Source organism: Myotis daubentonii, chromosome 5, assembly GCF_963259705.1.
Source record: "Myotis daubentonii chromosome 5, mMyoDau2.1, whole genome shotgun sequence".
NCBI classification, from domain to species: Eukaryota; Metazoa; Chordata; class Mammalia; order Chiroptera; family Vespertilionidae; genus Myotis; species Myotis daubentonii.
Window position 1 is genome coordinate 4,549,787 of NC_081844.1, and position 25,833 is coordinate 4,575,619.

The following is a 25,833-nucleotide window of genomic DNA, read 5'->3' on the forward strand; positions in this document are numbered from 1 at the left end:
AAAGGACAGCCTGTCCATACATGGGACCAGGACAACGGCTAACCCAATGGGAAGGGGGCAACTGGATCCATGTCCGGTCAGGGCCGGATGTCCAGGCCAGGGAGGCAGCCCACAGGGCACTGCAAGCCTTCGCCCCGCCCCTCGTGGCCGGCACCCGAGCAGCACCGTGGTGCCTGCCACCCAGGGGACATGGCAATGCGGTCACTGCTGGGGCAGTGGTGACGCCTCAGGGACGCAGCCACCACCACAGCTGGCTCCAGGGAAGGGATGTCGCCCTTGGGTTCCTTCCTGGAGACAGGCCTTTCTTCTCTGGCTGAGTGAACGGAAGTTGCTTCAACTCGTGAAGCTTCCGTTTCCTCCTCTATTTAATGGGGGTAATAAACTCAGCTCACGAAGTGTGCAGACTGAGTAATCGAATGCATGGAAAAGCAACAGCTCCTGCTTAGAGAAGGTCAGCCTGCCCAGCTGGTGTGGCTCAGTGGTTGAGCGTCGACCCATAAACCAGGAGGTCAGGGTTCAATTCTTGGTCAGGGCACATGTCCGGGTTGCAGGCTTGATCCCCAGTAGGGGGCATGCAGGAAGCAGCCGGTCCATGATTCTCTCTCATCACTGATGCTTCTATCTCTCTCTCCCTCTCCCTTCCTCTCTCTCTAATATCAATAAGAACATTTTTTTTTTTAAAAAAAGGAAAGGTTAGCTCTTGTTAGCATTATTTGTAAAGATAAAAATTGAAGATAAAGATGTCTACATTCCCTGGCACAATCTCTCTAAAATATTTATGTAATGTTATCTGAGACCATGCTGGGAAAAGTCTACGAAAACTAACAGTTCTGGCCAGAAGGGATGATCATAGGAAAAGAAAATGTTGGTGTTGTTTTTTTAAATTCAGGCTCCCTAGAAACACCCTGGACAAAGCCACTCAGATTAAACGCTCTCCTTGAAGGGAAAACAGGAAGCCCATTATCTCCATTTCATCTTTAAGCTGCAGGGAAACTATGGCTACAAGCGGACATTTTTCCCCTTCAAAATTAGATGTGTTTTCAGCTTCCCACAAAAATTTCCACCTTAGTATTTGCAGCTTAAATATACTCATCCACCAAGTCCGAGCCTCTCTGTGAGGCAAGAAGACACCTCATGGCGGACTGAAATCAGGTTCCCCACATGTGACGCGACCTGGAAATAGTCCATCCCTTGTTCGTGTTGGAAAGATAATTCATGTGAATTCCAAAACGACGTGCAGCTCTAACTAGCGGCCAAGTTTAGCCATTTCCACTGTTAGTTAACTCTTTAGAGATATTCCAAAAATGCTCTGAATCGTGGCAGCAACATTAGAATTAGTGTCTCCCAAAGGTGACCACTTTAAAGGAAAAATCCCCACCTAGCAGATTAAGACGTGGAATTTCTTAGGTAAGGCATCTACATATATAAAAGCCCAGTGATGGGAATGGCGGAATGACCAGAATGACTGGTGGCTATGACGCGAACTGTGGCAGCCAACCAGCCTGATCTGGGCCCGACTGCCCCCCACCCCGGCCGGCCCGGTCCCTGATTGGCCCCCAACACCCTGATTGGGGACAGGGCCACCGGCCAACCACCCACGGCCCCTCCTCCCCACCCACCGCCAGCCTGACCTGACTGCACCCATGCATGAATTTGTGCACCGGGCCTCTAGCCTATTATAATCACACTGCATAAAACAAAAATCCATAACAACTAAACCAACTGTTGCTATCACTCGTGGAGTCCATAATAAAGAGATTTTATCTAAATACAATCGAGTCCTTTCTGTCAAGTTTGGTTTGTGTCTGTCAAGCTGAGACTTTTTTCTCAGTTTCTCTTTTTCTACTACCCCTTTTTTGGGAGGCACAGGAGATTACGCCACAGGCACAGGGAATTCTTCTCCTTAGAAAATGTGAAATGTACAGGATTCTGGAGTCGGCGTTTAGCAAGGATCATCTCACTTAGAAGCATAACAACTTTCAGCTGCAAGAAGCTTGAGTTTGACAGTGAATTTTGGAATTTCTCTACTTCTTCCAAATTACTCAAGAGCAACGAGGAAAATACTACACACACAAAAAAAAACAACAACAAGCTCCTTCTTTAATGGAGCTTAGGGGCATCCTTACCTTTTTTTTAAGAAAGGCTACATGAAAGGGTCGCCAGGGGGTGGGGGGGGGCAATGTTAAGAGCAGACAGTCATGGCTGAGAACTACTCTTGACCTCATGATATCAATTCTACAGAAGCTTGGACCACTGGGTTGAAGGAGAAATTAGAGAAAAATCAGGTTTGCCAGAAGTACTCAGGGAGACAGAGATGACACATAAGCTGAAAATTTTCAAGAAGGGAAAGAATAAAATCATCATAGCAATGAAAGGTATATTAGAAGTAGCATACATGAAGATAGGCAGGATACAATAAGATAGGAGAATTAAAGAGAAGGGCATTCAAAAGGAACAGAGGAAGAAATGGTAGCTCTGGAAGACGGGCAAAGACGATTCAGTGGGCATCTAATTGGTATCTTTGAAGAAGGAACCCCAAAATAATGGAACAGAAACAATATTTCAAGGTACAATTCAAGAAAATTATTCAGACATAAAAGGAGACTTGAATGTGCAGACTGAATGGCCTTACTGTGTGCCAGAAAAATTCACACAGATCCACCTACAGAACAATCAATAGCAAGTTATTCGATTTAAAAGAAAAAAAAAAAATCTGGGTCATTCCAACACAACCTGGGCCAACTATAAGCCAACTATAGGCCAAAAAACAATCAAGCTGGCCTCCAACTCTTTCCCATGAGCATTCCATTGTGGGAACAGGGGGACGATGTTTACAAAGGCATTAAGAAAATAAAGTCATGTCTAAGAGTGTTCCAGCCAGTCAATATCAACACATAGAAAATAGGAAACAGCTGAGAACGTGAAATAACTCAGAAAACATCATTTCCATGGCTCCCCTTGAAGAAGCTACAAGAAACAAATTGACAACAGAGATTAATAGAAAACTATGGCCAAAATAAATAAATAAATAAATAAATGGTGGTGAGTAGTGACTGTGTAATTGTGGGACAAAAACGAAAACAAATGTGGGTTGTGATCCTGACAAGGTAGTGAAGGGGATCGGAACATGCCACCCCAAATATGTCACATGGGCATAAGGATTATTTTGAGCTAAAGGCGACTGAGAAGCAGAAAGAGCTCTCTGCCCTCCTCCTGTCGCCTAACAGCAGGACGGGCATGTCCTTTCTGAAGGTCTGGCCCTCCACTCGCCTGCATCCTCACTAAGACAAGAAGCTGCCTGGAGATGGGTCTGCACAAACAAGCCTTCCCAAAGCCTCTTCCATTACTTCCCCATAGACTTACCTTCCCATGATTCCCCCCAGCCCCCTGCCCTGCTCCGGCTTGGAGCCCAACCTCCTTTCCTTTGTCTTGTCACTTCCCAAGAGGGTATATAAGCTCCACCTTCTCACTGCCTCTTTGAGTTACTGGTCACCGAGTTCTCCCGTGTGTATGGGCTCTGTGTATGTGAAGAAGCTGTTTATATCCCACCCCCACCCCATTAAGCTGTCTTCTGGTAGTTCAATTCACAGGCCTTAGGTACTGAACCTGATGGGTAGAGGAAGGTGTTTCTTGGTTGTTTGTGTGTTTTTTAACCCTCCTATAGTTCTAGTGACTTAACTAGCAAATGCTGGGAGGAGAAGGCGAACATGATAAAAGATAAAATCAGCTCATTGATTTTCTCATATTTTACAGTGGAGGGTCAAAAGACAATACTTGAAAACCAAGTAACAGAGCTATCAGTAGGTGTAAAGACGTACAGATAAGCACCAACACAAATAACATACTCCACTTCAGCAGGGACGGTCAGTTCTCGTTCCTCTTTTTATTTATTTTTTTAGCTTGGCACAAGGCCACTTGGAATTAAAACCTCATTTGCTAGTTTCCATTGCAGATAAGTTATCTTTGTAGCTTTAATAGAAGTTCCTCCCGGGAAGGAGGCATGTCTTTCTTCCCTATTGCCTGCTAATTGTATTGTGGAGGTGGAAATAGTGGCCAGGCTCCCGCTGGCTGTCTTGGACCATGGTCATGTGAGACTGAGAGATGTGCACGCAGAGTGTATGATAGGAAAGGCCTGGGTCCCTGGCCTTGTTAGTATCATCCCAGCCCGGGATTCATCACCTCCTGACTTCCTCACGAGAGAAAGAAATCTCTATCTTCTTTTAGCCACTTAGTGGCTGGTATTTGGTGGGTCTGTGTGATTTGCAGCAAACTTTAATCCTAATGAATATGAACATTAGGAGGATTATTTTGAAATGATACCAAGTACACCAAAGATCTGAACACTTGGAAAGGTATACCATGTTCATGAAAAGGAAGACAGAACATTATAACTATGTCAGTTCTTAGATTAACACAATCACAATAAAAATATCAACAGGAAAGACAACCAAGATGGCAGCATAGGTAAATACCTGTACTTGCTGCCTCTCACAACCACACCAAAATTACAACTAAAAGACAGAATAACTATCATCCAGAACTGCGGGAAAGCTGGCTGAGTGGAAGTTCTACAACTAGAAGGAAAGAAGAAAGGGCATTGAGACTGGTAGGAGGTGCAGAGGCGTGCAAGGAACAGGCTGGCAATCAGATGTGCTGTTTTTTAATCGGGAGGGAGATACAAGCTCCCGATTGCTCCGAACTTCAGTTCTGGGTGAGACTCTGGGGATCCAGACACATGCGGGTAAAAACTGGACTATGGCATCAGCCGGAATGTGAGGGCGGCTTTCTTTCAGAAGGAAGGTGCTTGCAGTGGTCATTGTTCCTGTGCTGGGACCTCCCCAGTGCAGGGCTGACTGGCAGCCATTTGCTCCACCCTGGTGAGTCCCTGAGACCGCCCCACCCAATTTACAACCCCACCCAAGCTGTGTGCAGCGGCTTTTGCATATGAATGGCCTGTCCTTTCTCAGCCTAAAACCTGTCAAACAAGCTGCAGCTGGGTCAGGGAGCCCCAAAGCTATCAATAAAAGGCCCAAGTCCGGCACCAGCACCAGCCTGCCTTGCTTCACAGCTGGGCCTCGTCTGGGCACTTCCAAACCCGATACAAAGAGGAGGAATCTGCAGATCTCTCTGTAGCTCCTGCTGGGTGGCCTCAGGCAGTGGCAGACTTTGCACCTCCTTGGAGATCCAAGAGCCAGTGTACCCAGTGGTCAGAGGGAGACCACACCAGATTACAACTCTACACATCCATAAGCGACACACTCAAGGGGCAGACTCAGTGAGCACCAAAGCCCCACTGAAGCAAGTCCTGCCCCATAAGGGTGTCTCCTGCACAGCAGCTCTTCCATTGTAGACACAGCTGGTCCTCACAGCCAATTGGCCTGGAGGTCAATTCCTCCCAGTTATGCCAACAGCAATCGAGGCTCAACTACAACAAGACTGTACACACAGCCCACAAAGGGATGCACCAAAATTCTACCTCAGGTGAGTGGGGAGACTGAGCCACTGGACCCTATAGGACACCTATTACACAAGGCCACTCTATCAACTCAAGGAGACTTAGCAGCTACCCAATACATAGAAATAAACACAGGGAAGCAGCCAAAATGTGGAGATAAAGCAACTTGTCACAAATGAAAGAAATGGAAGAAAGCAAAATACTGGATATAGAGTTCAAAGCCACAGTTATAAGGTTACTCAAGAATCTTCTAGAAACCTCTGAGGAACTTAGTGAGACTTTCAAGGATCTTAGTAAGAATGCCCCCCCCCCAAAAAAAAAAGAAAGAAAGAAAGAAAAAGGACCAGTCAGAAATTAAGCATACATGGACTGAAATAAAGAATATTATACAGAGATTCAACAGTAGACTAGAGGATCCCAAGAATCAAGTCAAAGATTTGAAATATTGAGGAAGCAAAAAAAACACCCAACCAGAAGAGCAAAAAGAAAAAAGAATCCAAAAATATGAAGATAGTGTAAGGAGCCTCTGGGACAACTTCAAGCATACCAGCATCCGAATTATGGAGGTGACAGAAGAAGAGAGAGAGAGCAAGAAATTGAAAACCTAGTTGAAGAAATAATGACAGAAAACTTCCCCTACCTGGTGAAAGAAATAGACTTACAAGTCCAGGAAGTGCAGAGAACCCCAAATAAGAGGAATCCAAAGAGGACCACACCAAGACACATCACAGTTAAAATGCCAAGGGCAAAAGACATAGAGAGAATCTTAAAAGCAGCAAGAGAAAAAGTTAGTTACCTACAAGGGAGTACCCATACGACTGTCAGCTGATTTCTCAACAGAAACTTTGCAGGCCAGAAGGGAGTGGCAAGAAATATTCAACGTGATGAATAGCAAGAACCTACAACCAACATTACTCTACCCAGCAAAGCTATCATTCAGAATTGAAGGTCAGATAAAGAGCTTCACAGACGAGAAAAAGCTAAAGGAGTTCACCACCACCAAACCAGTATTACATGAAATTAGTGGCATGGCGCACAAAATTCGTGCACATTAAAAGGGAATTAATGAGAGAAAATATTTTAATATTGCTATTTGCACTTTCTCTATAATAGAAGTGTCAGAGATGAAAAAAAATTAGTAAAATGTATATGAAAATCTTCCTCCTGTCAGAGTCTGGGGCATGCCACAGGACCCAGAGTCAAGTCCCTGCCCACCCAAGTGCACCCCGAAATCATGTGAGACCCAGACCCGGCCAGCCCCACCCCCATTGGGCAAGATCCAGACCTGGCCGGCCTCACCCCTGTCAATCCCCGCCGGGTGGGGTGGGCACAGCCTTAGGTCCCGTGGTGCATCCTCAGGTCCCCTGGCCTGGCGCCAGACCGGGGGGTGTGGCCTGAGGTCCCCCGGCCCAGTGCTGGGGCAGGGGGCATGGCTTGAGGTCCCCCTTCAATCCCTGCCAGGCAGGAGGCGTGGCCTGAGGTCCCCTGTCAAGCCCCCCTGGGCAGGGGGGCACAGCCTCAGGTCACCTGCCCTGGTCCGGCACCACACAGTCTCAGGTCCCTGCTGATGGCTCGTTACGGCTCGTTATGGGAACCCCACCTCTGCTGTGGGTTCAGCCATCTTATGACGGCCTGATGGAGTGAGAGTCAGTTTGCATATCACTTCTTTATTATATAGGATGCTGAAGAGTGTTCTTTAAGAAGAGGAAGAAGAAGAAAAAGGTAAAGATAAAAAATTATAAACAACAAAGTGACAACAAATACATATCTATCAACAAGTGAATCTAAAAATCAAATGAATAAAAAATCTGATGAACAGAATAAACTGGTGAATGTAATAAAATCAGGGGTGAGGAAAAGAGAGGACTGAAAATTCTCGGGGGGGAAGGGGGTGCGGGGGGTGCGGGAAGAGATTGGACAAAAATCTTACACCTATGGACGAGGACAGTGAGGGGTGAGGGCATGAGGTGGGGTGGGAAGCGGGTGGAGGGGAGCTATGGGGAAAAAAGAGGAACATCTGTAATAATCTGAACAATAAAGATAAAAAATAAATAAAATAAAATAAATAAAGAGAAAAGAAATGCACTGTAAAAAAATCAACAGGATATTGTGCAAACTGGACAGGCTGACTCTAAAGTTCAAATAAATAAACAAGGAAGAAAAAAAAACAGAAAAATTATGCAAAATAAGAGTCCCAAAGTAAGGACATAAGAGTGTTTGTATTTTATGTGTTTTATTTTGTTTTAAACTGTAATATTTAAAATAATGTGGTTCTACAGCATCAAAAACCTAGAAATATATCGAAATAGATATAATAATTTAGTAAATAATAAAGGTGGTATTTTAAATCAGTAGAAAAGATGCCAGGGGTGTAATCACCTGGAAAAAAATAAATTAGAATCCCCACCTCACATGTTGCATCAAAATATATTCTATGTGGATCAAATATCTTCAGGTAAAGAGTTAAAACCATGAAAATACTAAAAGAAAATATAGGTTAAAGGAAATTCTCATATGGTGAAAGATCTTTCTAAAAAGGACACAATGCCTGAAGTCATACAACATTTGTAAAGTTGACTACACAAAACTAAAAGAGTTGGGGAAAAACACCCATAAACATTAAAAAGACATACAACATACTGGGGGGGGGGGGCGGATTCAATTCATATCACAGACAACGGACTGATTTTCTTAAAAGAATTACTTGATTCCTAAAAGAATTCCTCTTAATGTACTAGCATAGCAAAAAGCCCATCGAGAAAGGCAAATGAATATTGGGCCTTAAGCATATAGAACACTAAAAGTAAAAAAGATGGTCAAGTTCACTCATGATCAAGAATGCAAAGCAAAACTGCACTGGATTGCCGTTTTCACCCGTCTGGGCAAGGTAAGAACCACTGGCAACAAGCACACTGTTGGAAAATTAAGGAGGATACGGGCACTCTCAAACATTTATTCTCAGAATATAAATTTGGTCCCACCAAAGTCAGTTTGATAATAGTTGAACAATTAGAATGCACTTGTTCGTTAGCCAGTGCTGCAGATCCGCACAGTTACAATGCCACGTATGCAAGGTGGCTTGCTGTGATGGCTCACAGTGGCAGAGCCTCGCTTTCCACCAAAATGATAAACGAAGTTAACCATATAACGGAATATAATATGACCATTAAAAAGTCAGACTTTGGCAATCCGTGTGCCAAGCAATGTTGGGATTTGCTGCTTCCAAGGAAATTGTATTAAGAGAACTATCATCATTGACTGTCATCACCACATATTATAAAACTCCTTGCTCCTCATTCTTGCCATCTTGTACACATCAGAAATCTAAAGACTGAATAACCAAAATGGAAAACAGAGAACTACAACCTGCTGTGAGTTGGAGTATAGTGTTCAAATGTCACATCCAAGGTCAAGATGCAAAACGTATTTTAAAGTAGCGCGGACGAGACAGGATAGCCTACGAAGCCACCCGACACATGGATCGCCCGACAGGAAAACCCGGAGAAACGAATCAGAGCCTATTTTCCAAATACACCGTCTCTCCCTGCTTTCTCCAGCTCAAGGTACACGTGGCCTTTGCAAACTGTGGCCACACTTTGCTTTCAATATAGCAAAACACTCTCCCTCCTCAACCAAAAAAATAGTAATAAAGAACTTGGACTCTGAATTATAAAATTCCCTCCATAACTGAACCTACTTTGCTCTGTTCTATCCTGATAGTACATTTGGATGATCTAATTCTCCTCACTAAACACACACACACACACACACACACACACACACACACACACACACACAGAGACGGAATTACAGACATAGAGAGATATGTCTGATGAACGCTTACCTGATAACGTGTTGGCTGATTGAGAATGCTGTTAAAACTGTGTGATTCAAAAACTCTGGAGTTAGACTGAGTGAAGAGGTTTAACTAGGAAAAAATACAATTAACCTAGTGAATTAGAATACATTCATTTGGAAATAACAAATATAATCTACTTTATTCTCCTTGCTACCGTTTCTGGAGCCAGCCCTTCTGAGGGGCGTGTGGTGGAAGTTGAGTCTGAGACGTGGTTTAATATATTTCCGAAGGGAAACGTCCCTGGAGCAGCGTGCTCACATCACTAGCCTGCTGGCAGCAGGAACGGTCACAGAGCTGATTAACTGAAACATTCTTTTAATAGTCGGCTCGGGCTAAGCCTTCCTGATCCTGGGGACCGTGATCACTTCATCAACATGTACCCGGGGCGCCCAGAAGGCGAAGCCGCACAGAAGCGATTCTACCTGCTCCGAGCCTGGTTTCTGCTCCGCGCGCACAGATGGCATCGTTTAGCATTTTCCTAAAATACCTGCCCAAATAGCATGTCTTCCCGAGCATCTTGGCCTGCCAGGGGTCCTCAAACTACGGCCCGCGGGCGGCCCGCCGAAAACATGTATCCGGCCCGCCGGGTGTTTTTGCCGCCGCTGCCTGTCCTGCTTAGCAGCCGACGCGTCCCGGGCCCGCGGTGCACATGTGTGCAATGTCTGAGGGACAGTGAACTGGCCCCCCGTTTAAAAAGTGTGAGGACCTCTGCCTTAGACTGTCAGGGTCACAACTTTGGAGGGAATTGGGCTAAAGAATTTAGGTTTCCTTTCCTTTCCTCTCTTTCTTTTCCAGGTTTAATTTTGGGGGGGCAGAGGGGGGAGGAGGAGGAACAGGAGGCAGAGGCACACGTGGTCACTGCCCGCTCCTGTGTGCAGCCTCTTCCCCACGGGGTGAGCTTCACAGGCGGGGCCCGCCACCCGCCGTCCATGGCCGGCTCAGGCAGGGACCCTGCTCACCACCCCGTCACCGCGGTGCCCGCACAAAGCCTGGCTGGCAAGGGACCGCTCCTGTGAGCCCCGGTCAGTGCCTGGCCGCTGGCCCCGGCGGCTGTGTTACAAACGGGGTCTGGAGGCACCTTGCTCTCTTCTATAAAAGAAAAGCAGAAACATGATTTCTCCAAATGTTCCCTAAATTCAGCACACACCGCCTGTCTGTGGCTGGGAGAGTCAAGCAGCTCCCGCACAATTTACAAAATAAAATCAAAATGGCAGTTTGAAGCGGATGTGAGAGCCTGGGAGGCTGAGGGGTGGGCTCAGCCTTCCTGCTGCCTCAGCAGCCTCCCCAGCACTGCTGCTCTTCCTGCCGGCACCCCTGTGGAGCACGCCCGCCCCTCGAGGTCCTGGGCACACCCTGCCTCTGCCTCGCGGGGTCCAGGTAGCCACGTGCGCCTCAATGCCCTCTCTGCTAGCACCGTCCCTCCTCCGTCATGACGCCATCAGGCACCAAGTCGGCGGCTGAGCAGCTGCCTGCGGAAAGACGGTGCTAGGGTGTGAAGTGTAAGGGCTGGCACTCCCATCCCAGAGAGGCTTTCTTTGAAAAGAATAAAGCCTCGGTTACCAAATGCCCAGAGAAGCAAAGTCAATTCAGCCGTAGCAGAATTTGCCCAAGATGGCGAGTAGAGATTGGCCCCTTTAAGAGAGCAGCCACCCTGCAGCTGAAGGTGCAGCTGGCGGGGAGAGGGTGGGCAGCAGCCAAGCCCGAGCACAGCTGTGAGCAGGAGGCGGACAGGTGCAGGGCCGGTGGGTGCAGGGCCGGTGGGTGCAGGGCTGGTGGGTGCAGCAGGCCCAGTGGGTGCAGTGGCCTGGTGGGTGCAGCGGGCCCGGTGGGTGCAGTGGCCTGGTGGGTGCAGCGGGCCCGGTGAGTGCAGGGCCGGTGGGTGCAGGGCCCGGTGGGTGCAGGGCCTGGTGGGTACAGCGGGCCCAGTGGGTGCAGGGCCTGGTGGGTGCAGGGCCTGGTGGGTACAGCGGGCCCGGTGGGTGCAGGGCTGGTGGGTGCAGGGCCCGGTGGGTGCAGCAGAAAGAGCGAGGCATCTGATGCCACCTCAGTTCCACGCCTGCCCCGCGCGGCCAGCACCGTGCCCTTGCGCAAGTGAGTGGCTTCAGCTGTCGTAGCTATAAAGTGGGGACAGTCGTCATACCTACCTCACAGTGTTGCATGAGGGTCAGATGTACAGCAAAGCACTTTGCAAACTGCGGATGAGGAAGGGCACTGCTATTTGTCGAGGCTGGAACTTTGTGCGTCTCGGGTCATTCCCACTAGAGCTCTCCAAGGTTTCCTCCTTCAGCTGCGACACTCAGGGCTCAGAGTGATGGAGCACTTCTCCCAGGGGACTCGCTCACGGGCCATAAGCCCGGAGCTCAAACCGGGGTCCAACGCCCAGGCGCTCTTCCGGACATTAAACTGCCTCTCCGCGGGCACATACGAGCTATTACTTGAAATCATGGGATGTCGCAACCGACCACTGCCTTGCAAACGCACGGCCTTAAGAGCCCACACCCAGGTCTAAAGGCCTAAAAGGTCACCTTCGTAAACAACGAGCTGCCAGGGAATTACAAGACCTGGAAAGCACCTCTGTTTCCAAAGGTGAGAAGCTAAATCGCACGAATCCGGGCCGTGGCCAGCGTCACCTGAGAACCAGGTCCAGCTCTGCTCAGAGGCCCGGATTTCCCGGAGGTAATACTGCTGCCTTGCGGCTCCCAGCTGCAGGCCGTTCTTACAATGTCAGGCAAAAACGTTAGCCCCGCGCCTTTCCTCCTCCCTGCCTTGCTCACTATTATTTGAGGTTCTGCCCATATCTTCCTGTGTCCTACGCCAATTCTGACTCTGAAAACTGCATTCATGGTAATAAACTGTTATCATGCCACTCGAGGACACACCGTTCTTGATTATTTCTGAAAGGGGCATTGACGGTTAATACTGGAGGATGCTCTTAGGCCTGCATCAATTTTATAATATTGAAGGAAAAAGGAGTGTTTAGCCCAATAAAGGGTCTGGACAAATAAGAAGACTACGGTGGTGTTGAACATACATACAGCCATGAGGAAATGAGCAGTGAAAACTCTTTAACTTTGGAAGAACAGTTGAGAAGCATGGAACACAGGGAACCATGTGTTCTGTTTACCTTTCACGAGTTAAAGAATTTCTCGTTTGATTTTAATCCGGTAGTTTACGTGAAATTATGACCCAAAGCAAGGCATAGATGAAGGGACCTCTTGACACATTAGGAAAGCATTCATTATTCGTCTATGAAAGACTGTGGGATGGACAATACTTTCGTCATCTTCTAGGTTCACACATAAGAATTATTGAACGCACATCAGAAGACCAGGAGGAAGAACCCCATTCCCCGAAAGGCCGCGGTGAGCGCCGGATACCTACCCTGGACTTTGAGTTCCCCAGCCCCATTTCGATGTCTTTCTGGAGCCTTCTCCTTCTGCATTTGGAAAAGTTAATGATCCGCATGATGAAATAAACAAATGACTTTGGACTAGGAACTAGACTGAAGGGTGGAGGTAATGTTTTTCCATCATCAAAATAAGATAACCAAAGTTTCGAGCGAGCAAACTTCCATTCGACATCGCTGTCGTCCTGTGTCACAAGACAGAAAAGACAGAACTCATTTCAAAAACTAGAAATTCTAGTAATGGATTCCATAGGGTGTTACAATGAACCTAAATTATGCTTTTGAAATAGAGAAGTGATGTATATACAATTGTCTGCTTATAATCCCTATTGTTCTACATAATATTCTATCACTTTCTTGATACTCATTCTTTTCTCTTCCATATGCTTCTGTGTGTACCCACTGAAATTTAACAAGAATTTCTGTCCCCCACCCAAGACACAAAGCAAAGCACAAGAAAAAGTCAGGGTCAAGGAAGGATGGGAAGATTATCCCCTCTCCCTGCCAATTCTGTGTATCCATCAATAGTTCCCCACTCTCTGGCTACCCTCCCTCCCATCCAATAGGCTGTAGACACCGCATACTGTACCCCCAGGGCAAAGGGGGAAATTGCACTTTGGCGTTTATGTGTCTGCCATCTGTCCTCAAATGTCACCCGAGGCCCTCAGTGGCCTACTCCCGTTTTGTATCTCCTCTGGCCCTCAGAGCTGCCCCTGGTGATGGGCGTGACCATCCTACTGGAGAAATGATGGGGAGGAGAAACGACGAGGAGGGGGTCCAGAGCAGAGGAAGGTGGCTCACTCGGCTCACACTGGCTAGACAAGCAGGAGTGCAAAGTCCCACAGTCCTCCCACCCGGAGGACCTCGCTTCGGCTTTGATAACACTATCCTGTGTGTCTCTAACGCACACAGAGAGACGCAATGGACTTAACAAACAGCAAAGCCCTAAGAAGATCCTTAACACTGAACCGGAGGACAGAGAAAACATACATGCGGCCGTGAAGAAAGGCTCCAACCAGCCCATCCAACACCAAAAGCAGGCTGATCTCCAGAACAGCGAAAATTCCAACTGGATAAAGAACGTCATCACCGTCTGCCAGATGCCTCGCACCCCCCCCCCCCCTCCGGGACCTTTCACAGCTGGCTGGCTAACGGGGAGCGGGCAGCCTCCCCATGCCTAGCACTTCTTCCAGCCGCTAATTTCACAACTTCTGAAACAGACCCCGAGAGTGATGATAAAGCCATGGAGCCCCACTGTGCTCCTAGAAGACGCTGGCAGGCGTCGGCTGTCTGTCCTGGGGGAAAACCCAGAGGACGGCCTGGGGGCACCCCGCCTCTTCGCTTCCAGGAGCTGGACCACCCACAGGGCACCACGCAGATGTGCTGTGTTATTAGAACGACGGCAAGGACAGAGCCGCGGGTAGGAGTCTGCTTACCTCAATTTCTTGGTACGAGCTGTTAATCATGGCAATTAACATGTTGAGCAAAACGACCACCATAGTCACATTGTAGATTCCATACAGCACGTATCCAATATTCTCGATGAACTTGTGATCATACTTGAGCACAACTGACGTCACTTCAGACAACCCGAATATGGACCAAAACAGAGTCTTGAAGCTTTCTTCCACCCTGTTGAAAGGTTAAGGCGCACACTCAGCAAGCGAACAGTTTTCCGTGTTGAAAAGTCAGAAGTAAAAACAAGTTAGGGTATAGTCCAACGTCATCATAAAGTGCCGTCATAAACCCCAGAATGGAATTATCTATCTATATAAAACCCTAAGCGACCGTTCAACCATTGGACCAGTTGCTATGACACATACTGACCACCAGGGGGCAGAGACACTCAACTCAGGAGGTGCCCCCTGGTGGTCAGTGCGCTCCAACAGCCGAGCAGCGACTGATGGGTGCCAGAAACGATGCTCTCAGCTGGCGCGCGCGGCTGCAGTGGCGCAAGCCTCTCCTTCCTCTGCAGCAGCGCTACCGAGCTGAGCGGCCACAGAGGCAGCAGGCACTCGGGACCGGGGACCGGGGTGAGCGGGACTGGCGAGGCACCCGGCCGGGGCTTGGGCTTCTCCTGGCTGCCTGCCACTTTGGGCACTACTCCATCCCTAGGGATGTAGCCTGAACGTCAACCTGATCCCAGAGGGGTCCCCGATTGTGAGAGGGCGTAGGCCAGGCTGAGGGACTCCACCAGGCTGAGGGCCCCGGATTCATGCACCAGGCCTCTAGCTTTACTATAATGTTTAACAGAAGTTATTCTGGGGTTTTGGTGCCGACGCCCAGCCGTTCTGTAAGTTATCCAGGGAAAAGTCTCCGGAGTCGTTTTGGGGAAACAAGTTCTACCACGTTGCCATTCCTGTCTCCTAGAAGGATGGATGTTTGGGGTGTGATCTTGTAGGTGGTTCAGAATCTCAGTCAGGTTTTCTGAAGTAGAACCAGGTAGGGATTAAAATTACATGCCCACTTCCAGAAAACTACGCACAGACGTCTTCCTTGCAGCGAGGCGGTGGGGCAGGATCACCCTCATGCCCACCATAGGGCGGGGTAAACAGTTCTGTACATCCATAGGCGGGACGCTATGACACGGATCTATCCTCCTGCGTCTATATACAATGATATCAGCGATATATTCCTAAGTGAAAAAAGTAAGATGCAGCAAGTGTGAAATAGTCTGCAATTTGAATAAAAAAGAGGGGCATACAAGCGCTTATAGTCTTGTTTATGCAAAAAACCTCTGAAAGTCCCCGACAGAAACCCTTGCCCCTGGGAACTGGGGGGCACTCAGGTCCAAGGTGAGGGGTCGGGCTTCCACGGCAGACACTGCTCCCGGGAGTCGCGTCACAGGGATTAGCACCTGCTAGGAGGCATGCTTGGCTGCAAACGAAGAGGAGGCAGCAGAAGGAAAGATTCCCCTTCTTTTCCCTCAATTTAAATAATCTGCTTCCTGACTCCTGGTCCCCTGCAGCATTTAGCACATCCCCCCCACCCCCCAGACGAAGGCCCCAGTTTATCCCTTAAATGGGCTTTGCCAGGTGTCATCATATGACCCAGTGTAACTGGTGGTCTGTGAGCAGCAAGAATAACCTTAAATAGTTACACACGTAGACGTCCATCACAAAGGAGAGGTGGAGGGTGAGTCCTACACGAACACCGAGCGTGTTTTCGTTGCTGCAGTGCTATCCCAAAGCACACTGGGCTGCCTTTTTTCTGAGTAACAACATCCTCTTATTATGAATTCTGTATTTCATTTGGACTATAGCATTTGTATTCCTCTGTACAACTTGTTCTGGGAAACTGTGCAAATAGCAATATGGAGGTGAATAAAATTCTTTCTTACTATCTTAAAAAAAAAAGTGAGACCTTTTTCCAAAGAAAGATTTATGAGAACTTTTTAAAATTTCTTATAACCGATTCTAAATAACAATTCTATAGATTCATAGGTTTTAGTACTAGTTTATTCATTCAACCAATATTGCTGGAGCACCTATTATGTTCTGGAAGTTGTGCTGGGCCCTGGGGGGAGAGGGCGGAATAAAAATCCTGTTCCTACAGAGTTACTCGCTGTTAGAGAACACTAGAGGCCCGGTGCATGAAATTCGTGCACTTGCGGGGGGGGGGGGGGGCGTCCCTCCGCCTGACCTGTGCCCTCTTGCAGGCAGGAGCCCTCGGGGAATGTCCAACTGCAGTCGGACATCCTTAGCGCTGCCGCAGAGGCCGAGAGGCTCTGGCCACCACCACTGCCAGCCGTGAGCCTGGCTTCTGGCTGAGCAGCGCTCCCCCTGTGGGAGCGCACTGACCACCAGGGGGCAGCTCCTGCATTGATCATCTGCCCCCTGGTGGTCAGTGAACGTCATAGTGACCAGTTGTTCTGCCTTTCAGTCGATTTCCATATTAGCCTTTTATTATATAGGATTTGACCGTGTGCTGTCATAGCGCAGGTGCTAGGAGACAGAAAACTACAGCCTCCTTGTTCCTGCCATTAATTTTACGGCATCAAGGAATTCCCACCTTCTTCCTCTTGCCCCTTGTGAGCCTCTCCCTCCCCGTTCATTCTCTCTGATTCTGTGTGAATCTAGCTGGTGGGGAGGGGACAGGGAAACGAGAGGGCGCTGGCGGGTCCTAGCTCCCACTGTGGCGAGAGGCTTTCTATAAATTACCTACGTAACCCGCACGACGACCTGCCTTGAGCCTTTTTGTGCTTATTTTTAAAATAAGGAAACTAACACAGGGACATGTTAACTTGGCCAGAGACCAGAGCTGCAGGCCAGCAGGCCACACTGGCAGCCAGGCTGCCCGGTTTCCGAGCCGCATTCTCCCACGGTGCTCAGGTGCCCGCCCTCAATAGCCAAGGAGAAAACCTCAGGGCCAAAGCGCATTCTGAGCTCCAGTTCTGTGCGCCTCCCACTGGGTTCAGACAGAGATTCTCTTCATTGAAAGCAAGCGCTTCAGGTCTCGTCCACCCCTGAGACCTGCTCTATATTAATAACTTGAAAGAATTCATTTCTGAACAACGTGCTGCCTGGCAGGGCGTGAGGTTCCGTCTTAGTCTATAGGGAACGTGCTGTCTAGCTGGTGTCAGTGGGACATGGCAGGACACAGAGGGAGGTGGAGGGCATCACCTCCCCACCGCCAGGCCCTCAGTACAGAGGGAGAGCCACCCCCAGGACAGACAAAGCTGATGGGTGACTGCTGAGAACCAAGATCAACAGTAATTAATATAAATGAGAAAAGTCCGGACAGAAGGCTGAATTTGGGCTCTTTGATATTCACAGGGTGAATATTTGCATTTTATTACCTACTGCTGACTCAATGGCCTAAAGCAAACTCCCCCAACCTGATCATCTTACTGTTTACTAAACATTACCCTAGGGAGGGCATGAGTCTCACAGCCTGGATGTCTCCATGCTGACAGAACTTAAGAGGACAAAGACTAAGGGAGCTCAATCCAGGAAGACTTCCTGGGAGAGGTGAGTCTGCACTGCGGAAACCAGTCTGACCAGAGGAAGGGCATGCTATTACCGTTCTCCTGGGCTGTACACATTGAGCGATCATTTTGCTTGCTTGACCCCCTCTCCTTTTCTGAAATAACAGTAACGGCTACAAAATGATGAAACTAAATTTAATGTCATACATAATGTAAGAGACACCCAGTATTAAAATTTTACTACTCAACTCTCTCCAAAGAGCCCATTTTGTCTCGGATTTTTCCGGATTCTGACTCATCCTGGGGTCACCTGCTCACGGAGCTCCAAGAGAGGAATCTTTAGAGCAATGTCACCACACAGGCGCCGTGTCCCACGGATTTGTTCCTTCTCTTAAAAACATCGTTATCACAATCACTGAAAGCTTTCCTTTGCTTCGTCTAGACCAGTGGTTCTCAACCTTCCTAATGCCGCGGCCCTTTAATACAGCTCCTCATGTTGTGGTGACCCCCAACCATAACATTATTTCCGTTGCTACGTCATAACTGTAATGTTGCTACTGTTATGAATCGTAATGTAAATATCTGATATGCAGGATGTATTTTCCTTGTTACAAATTGAACATCATTAAAGCATAGTGATTCATCACAAAAACAATATGTAATTATAGATGTGTTTTCCGATGGTCTTAGGCGACCCCTGTGAAAGGGTCATTTAACCCCCCGAAAGGGGTTGCGACCCACAGGTTGAGAACCGGTGGGCTAGACGATTTAGAATTTCTCCTCATCGTGCCATGTCTGTATGACATCTCACTCACGTGGTAAAAGCAGCGTTTACTTTAGCCCCAAGGTAGTAAGAGTACAGGATGAACATGCCGATCATAAAGGCGAGAAACACCATGATGAAGAGGACCATGAACTTGAAGATGTCCTTCACGGTCCTGCCCAGGGAGATCTGCAAGGGGCCGAAGCTCTCGTTGGCCGGGAGGATGTAGGCGATCCGGGAGAAGCTGAGCACCACGGCGATGGCGTAGAGCCCTTCCGAGATGATCTGAGGGTCGGAGGGGAGCCACTTATCTCTGGCTGGAAACAGAGAGGGAGGTTAAACGGGCCTTTCCATTCACGGCTAACTATGCAAAGCCAAGGCCTCCAATAGGATCTACCTTGTAGGTAGGTGGTTCATGTCTCCGTCGAAACTCTTCTCGATTTAATGAACGGTCTGGGCTCTATTTGACGTGTTAAAGCAGAAACTGTGGAGAGCGCCTGGGAAGGCACATGAGCATTTCTTTAATTATTGTCAGCTGAGCCCAGTGGCGTTGGCAGAGCCACGTCCTGGAAACACACCTTGCCAGAGGCAGGTATGTTGTCAGCCTGACTCTTTAGCTCAGGTGCCAGGGGGTGGGGTTCATTATTTAAGTTCAGCCAGGCACCAGGAACAGACACAATTATCTGGGCTCAGCCAGGAGTGAGGATTACAAAGAAGCCACAAGAATGAAAAATTACAGCTTGATCTTTAACCATGATTGTAGCTGATCTTTAACCATGATTTCTCACAATTTCCTTTGTTTTAAACTCTAGTAAAACTTCCTGGAATCATGCTGTATAAAATAAACGCGCTGCACCGGCTCCGGGTCCCTGTCTCTCCATCAGAGGGCAGCGTCCCTCCCGGTCCCAGCTTTCCCCTCTGTCTCTGCGCCTGTCTCTTTCATTTTCTCATTCCCCCGTCGCCCCTACTCAGGACTCGTGTCCGCTCTCCAGCCGCGCTGGTCGCAGTCCAAGAGAGAAATAAATTATAGGAAACGCATGAATCCTACACTCAAGCGAGTTATTCCCGTGGAGAGGACACTGTGGAGGGACTCAGCTGACTTCGCGTCGAGCAGAAACAGAATTAAGTGGGAAGGATGAAGGGGGTTCAAGGCTTCATGAGACACAGGCGGTCAGGATGACGAAGCGACAGGCCTGACCGATGTCCCCCCAGTTACCAGGTTTATCGGCCAACAAGTCTGTCAGCCTATAAACTCGGGGCACAGAGCTTCTGTATACCGTGGGCATTAGTTCATCTCGCAGTTAACGAAGTAATACGTTGTAATAAGAGACCTGAGACTGTCCCGGATCACAGTGGTACTGTCGACGCAGTATCTGAGCACGATACGTGTTCCTGGAAAACGAAAACTGCTACTGAGCCACAGAGGTTCTAATGAGGCCCCCAGCACCCTTTCAAGGTCACTTCTCAAGGTCACAGCAGACTATTTCCCTGGAAGGCCGATGAAGTGCGATGCGGCTGATTGTGTGTGAACCAGGCCGTTCCCAGAAGGCAGGCATCACACACATTTGCAACAACAATAAAAATGGCCATTTACTGAATGTTTACTACGCACCAGGCACTGAGATTTGAACAGCCCCACAGACCTGGTGTTACTATCACCCTCCTTTCAGAGACGCAGACACCAAGGCGTGGAAAGGTGAAAAACCCGATCAAGCCCTGACCAGTTTGGCTCAGTGGCTAGAGCGTCGGCCTGTGGACTGAAGAGTCCCAGGTTCAATTCCGGTCAAGGGCATGTACCTTGGTTGCGGGCACATTCCCAGTGGGGGGTGTGCAGGAGGCAGCTGATGGATGTTTCTCTCTCATCGATGTTTCTAACTCTCTATCCCTCTCCCTTCCTCTCTGTAAAAAATCAATAAAATATATATTTTTAAAAAACTTGATCAAAATCACACACATAATAGGCAGTGTGGTCTGAATTCATAAATCTCCCCTCAGATGATAGCCACTAACGACACATGAATACATGTAAAGAAAAGGGTGATCGTGAACTGAAGTATGTATTACACAAAAATACCGCCAAGTTAATTACAAAGGGTGATCATTTGTTTCTTTGATCTGGTCTCCCTGGTACAGAAACCTCTTTGCTCCCCGACTCCAAGGCAGCGCGCTTAGATGTCACAGGGTGTAAGTGTACATCTCGCTCTGGAGCCGACGCTCAGTCCCCTTCAGGGCTGTTAACATGCCGCGTGTCCGCACTGCAAGGCAGCCGCCATGTCACTTACAGGCTACGCTTCACGTCGGAACACGCGTGAACTCTGTGCCTGAGTTTCCTTAGCTGTAAAACGAAGGCGGGACCATAATTCCTACAGACTTTTCCAGATTTGAGATTTTGCAACGATGGGAACATCTGCTAGTTGCGGGCGCCTGATCCTGCCTCGGGGGGGGGGGGGGGAAGATGCGGTTCCCTAAGGTGGCGCGTGCCGGGAGGGCAGGCGTCGGGGTCCTCGCGCGCTGGGCATCGGCCGCGCTGCTCTGTGACACAGGCGTGTGGCACCACCGCTTCCCGCGCCACCGGGAGGAGGGCACGGCCCCCTCTCCGAGACTCTGCCAGTTCTCAGAGCCTGTGACCTGGTGCCCACTCTGTGCAGCTCACCTGTACAGGTCAGTCCTCAAAGACATGCTCTCAGGGACTCCTCTCCCACATCCATCACTTTCTCCAGCTAGTCCCCCTCGTCAAACAGGCTCATGTCCTCAGAGGCCCTGAGAGCCACTGTGTTCTTAGACTTAAAGGTAATTTTTCTCCCTCCTGCAGCACCTTCTTATTACAGATCTGAAAACTAAGGCACAGGGAAGTAAACGACTTGAAGACAGTCACCCAGCCCTGGAGCGTCAGACTGGACAGGAACCCGGCTCTGAAGCTCATGCTGTCTCCACCGTCCAGGACCGCTCCACTCACCTGTCCCATGCGCATCCCCTTCCGAAAGGCGGTTCCCGGCGCCTCCGGAAGCACGAGGACCCTGCAGCGAGGGACTCACCGTAAGTGAAATACTGTATCTCCGGGGGCAGAGTGACTTCGCTGAGGTCGCTCTCTTGGACGTAGCTGTCCACATACTGCTGCGCTTTCGTCGCCTGGAGGAAAGCCAGGAACCTGGCCGTGAACGCGGCGATGAAGATGGACAGCATCCCGAAGTCCAGCACGTTCCAGAGCTGCACGATGTACTCCCTCGGGCCTTCCAGCCAGAGCTCCTTGCACTCGGACCACATCATCCCTGCCAGGACACACGGGGACCGTGAGGCTCGGTGGCTCAGCCTGAGCCGCTCCTGTCGGGCCCACCATCAGCCCCATCTCTCCACCCACCCCATCTGCGAAGCACCGTGCTGGGGACCACGAAGCGGATGCCGGGCTCACTGAGCAGAGGTGATGAGGAAGGTCCCACAGGATGACTCCCTCCCCCAAGTTAGAATCTGGTGAAACACACCTCCACCTACAGACCCAGCAACGCTGCCCCTCAGACAGAGGGGCGGGGCCGGCAGGAGGAAACACACCAGGAAGGCTCCACAAGTCACCGGATTTCACCCCAGGAGGATTTTGGAGGAGGAAGAATCCTATACAATAAAAGCCTAATATGCAAATCAACCGAACGGCAGAATGACTGGTCGGGGTGGGGGGCAGGTCCAGTGAGAGGGCAGCACCAGGCCAGCCAGCAGCACCAGGCCAGCCAAGGCGGGTGCCAGCAGGCAGAGGGAGGGGACAGCAATCAGGGGGCAGCAGTGACCGGCAGTGGTGACGGCGGGCAATGGGAGCCAGGGCCAGCTGCTCGCCTGCCGGCGCTGTCCCCAAATTGTCCGACTGCGGGGAGCGGGCCTAAGCTTTCAGTCAGACAGTCCCCCAAGGGCTCCTGGGAATGTGAGAGGGTGCAGGCCAGGCTGAGGGACCGCTCCCCGGCCACCCCCCCTCCACCCCAGTGCATGAATTTTCGTGCACCGGGCCTCTAGTTCATCTTTATAAAATGACATTGGTTCATTATCATGCCCTAGTGATTAGGGGAGAAAGAGCCCCCACATGAGCATTGTACCGTAGACTTTTAACAAGAACAGCTCCTCCCCCCCCCCCACCTGCCCTAGCCGGTTTGACTCGGTGGGAAGAGTGTTGGCCTGCGAACTGACGGGTCCCAGGTTCAATGCTGGTGTAGGGCATGGACCTAGGTTGCAGGCTTGATCCCTGGTCCTGGCCTAGGTGTGCGTGAAGGCAACCATTCGTTGGAAAAATATCCTCAGGTGAGGATTAGCAAAAGGACAGCCTCCCCATCATGCCTCCCTCACTCCCTACCCCTCCTCCTTCCAGCTCCACGCTGGGGAGGGGAGGTGTCGCTGGAGAAAAAAGCTCTTCAGCAGGGAAGCCTGGAGACTATGAAGAAACTAAAGGCAGAAAAGGCCGCCCTTGGAGAAGAGGACACACTACTCCTCGTCTTGACTATAAGGGGAAACTACTGTGGAGTTTTTAAAGGAAAGTCAGTGGCTCAAAATAAAATGTGTAAAAGAACTACTTGTCCCAGCTCGAGGCCTCAGGAGTGAATGAGAAGGAGGAAGCGACCTCTTAAATCAGGAACTGAGAAGACACCAAGAAACTTGCTGGGGGAAAGAGAGCGGGCACATGAAAAGGACTTTGGATTAGCGGTCAATACACTGGCTCCAACCTCCGTTGTTTCTCGCGTTGCCTAAGGTTTTTACTCTAACACAGCTAGCTATCCACAAGGGGCACTGTGAGACAAGTAACTGCACTCTGAAAATGGACTCTCCTATCAGCTCTGAGACGGAAATGATATCCATGTTCTTCAGCATCAGCTAATAGCCACCGGAGGAGGGGCGGGGGGTTACACCACAAGAATTTCAGTGAAATATTGGATCATCACAGTGAGTCACATTAAAAAAACTTCCATTTTACTCAATAATCAAAGTTAGATTTCAGGAACGTAGTATATTAATATTTTTATGTTACTCATAAAAATTTTAAATTTAGAATTAGGATACCTGGTAGCATTATCAAGCTGTCAAATTATTGGATGATTTTGCTATTCTGCTAATCTAACAATGGTGATACTGCCACCATATATGTAAAATAACATTTTTAATAGAAGATGACATTGGGGTGGTGAACACGCAACACAATACACAGATGACGTGTTATAGAATTGTATACCTGAAACCTGTATCATTTTACTAACCAATGTCACCCCAATGAATTTAGTAAAAAAAGAAAGATAATGATGATCATTATGTAGATATTGGTTTTTGTTTGTTGGTTGGTTAATCCTCACCTGAGGATATTTTTTCCTTTTCCTTTTTTTTTTTTTTTTTAGAGAAAGTGGAAGGGAGGGAGGGGAAGAGCCAGAGAGAGAAACATCCATGTGAGAGAGGCACATTGATTGGTTGCCTCCCGCACATGCCCTGGACCAGGATTCGAACCTGAGACCCTTCACTGCTTAGGCGGGTGCTCTAACCACTGAGCTAGATAATGTTTTTGATAGAAATCAGAGCCCTTAAAATCCAAGGCTTACCAAGGACCCAAACCATTATTAGCATCTCGGTCCACGTGAACTGGGTGGTCTTGACCCTGAAGATCTGCTTGGGGTAGTCGAGGACCGTGACGTTGGGCAGCGTGCTGACGCCTTCGAACCTGTCCGAGGCGTTGAACACCAGCAGGCCCAGGAAGAGGATGAAGGAGGCCGCGTGCGCCACGAACTTCATGAAGGGGCTGCGCAGGACCTTGCCCAGCTGCGGGGAAATAAAAATAAATACAAGCAAACTGACTTTTGCAAATCTGGCGCCTCCTTATGAAAATGACTCTACAGGATAAACAACAACAACAATAACAACAACCAGCAGACGAAATGAGAACACTTTCAAAGCTTTGCTTCTGCGTCCGACAAGCTGTCCGTTATAAAAAGGACTCCTTTTCGGGGACGCCTCCTCCAAAAATAACTTAGAAGTCTTCACACTTCCCTGTTTCTAAATATCCCATTTGTCTCAGGACAGACCCCCGTCGCAGGCGCATTGCTGAAGTCACAGGGTGCACCCTGGCGATTCTCGTTTCTGCACGGAAAGACTAGGCAGCGTCAGGGCTCTCAGAGTCCGGGAAAAGCAGGCCCAAGTTTGGAGTGGGTAAGCCTTTACTGCGGTACCGTTGAAAGGTTGTGATAAATTCGTAGACTCGTTCATTTACAACTGAAATGTTATGACGTATCTGTCGCACATTAATAACCCTTGGAAGATTAAAAAGTCTTACTACTGCAGAAGTAAATTTTAGTTCCCTTTTCTAAATGTCCCGAAATCAAGCTGTGCTCCGTGTGATAGAAAAAAAAAAAAAAAAGCAAAAAAAACCCGTTATAATCGGGATTAATGTTGTATCTGTTTCTATCCCAATTAGAAGAGGGAGATACACAATGATTAACCCTCTACGTGGGTTAATTTAACTGAAAGTCACCCATCCCCGAGTTTGGAAAGTCATATAAATAGTACAAGAGCACCTTTTATAACTTTCATTTAGAACTACTTTAAGGTCGCTCCTTTCAAACCCCATGTGACAGGATGTCCTGGGACGCCCCACGTTCTGGGAGAAATGAAAACAACTCCCGCTGTGCCCAGGGCCTCCGCGGTCGGCGGACAGGGAACACTCGGTAGGTTCAGCAGAGACGTTCTCCATCCTTCACACTCAAACCCCATGTTCCGCCTCAGTCTGTGGCCTCAGGAAGCCCCGGAGTTCACGTTTAAAGGACTGCAAACTCCAACCGATGTTTTCGTACACCCACGGCCTTAACTTGACGTCAACAACCAACCAAGAACTGGCCAGCGCTGCTGGGGCCGACCACGAAGGCACGCAGACCCGTTTTCTGCAGGGAAATGGACACGACTCACACATCACGGTGCTGCTGGGCGGCTGCGCTTTGGGGGTGGGCGGGTGAGGGGGGTACAGCTCCTTTCCTTGGGCGTAGCCAAGTCTCCACAAGTTTGGTCTTTAAAAACTTCAACTAACATGACAGGGAAGCCGCAGGCCTGCACGGCAGATGGGGTGTGTGCAGGAATTCTTGCCAGGCTGTCCTGTCACCATCAGGTGATGGCAGGTGGCAGGTATACATGCGGGTAGGAACCACTCCGTCCCCTCCAGCCCCCTCCCCACTGAACAGCATTCCCACGCGGGGAGCTGAAGAGAAAAGGGGGAGTGGACTGCGGGCGCCCACTTGGACCTGAAGCAAGTTCCCACGATCGAGCCGCCCTGAGGGACAAGCACGTATGAACCTGGGCTCCCGCTCCTTTGCCCCAGAAAGGGAAGCTATTCGGGTGGGATGTGACTTTCGCTTTAAGGCAGGCTCTCTCACAGTATTTATAGTTTTTAGTCTTAAGCGCTCATGCATTTGCATTTGAG

General features: G+C 49.0%; 1 protein-coding gene across 7 annotated transcripts in view; it reads right to left on the bottom strand.

Moving 5' to 3' along the window:
* The window catches only part of TRPC3 (transient receptor potential cation channel subfamily C member 3), a 76,496-nt gene that overhangs the window by 8,908 nt on the left and 41,755 nt on the right, over positions 1–25,833 (bottom strand). For 3 of the 7 annotated variants that reach the window (XM_059695604.1, XM_059695600.1, XM_059695599.1), the window contains 7 exons: positions 23,969–24,185; positions 21,446–21,679; positions 18,463–18,727; positions 14,157–14,352; positions 12,696–12,905; positions 11,459–11,506; positions 9,300–9,383 (listed from right to left, as the gene is read on the bottom strand). In XM_059695604.1, coding sequence (XP_059551587.1) covers positions 9,300–9,383; positions 11,459–11,506; positions 12,696–12,905; positions 14,157–14,352; positions 18,463–18,727; positions 21,446–21,679; positions 23,969–24,185 — 1,254 coding nt within the window. The remainder of the gene's footprint in view (positions 1–9,299; positions 9,384–11,458; positions 11,507–12,695; positions 12,906–14,156; positions 14,353–18,462; positions 18,728–21,445; positions 21,680–23,968; positions 24,186–25,833) is intronic. The other 4 variants (XM_059695605.1, XM_059695601.1, XM_059695603.1 and 1 more) reach the window with 2 other exon arrangements.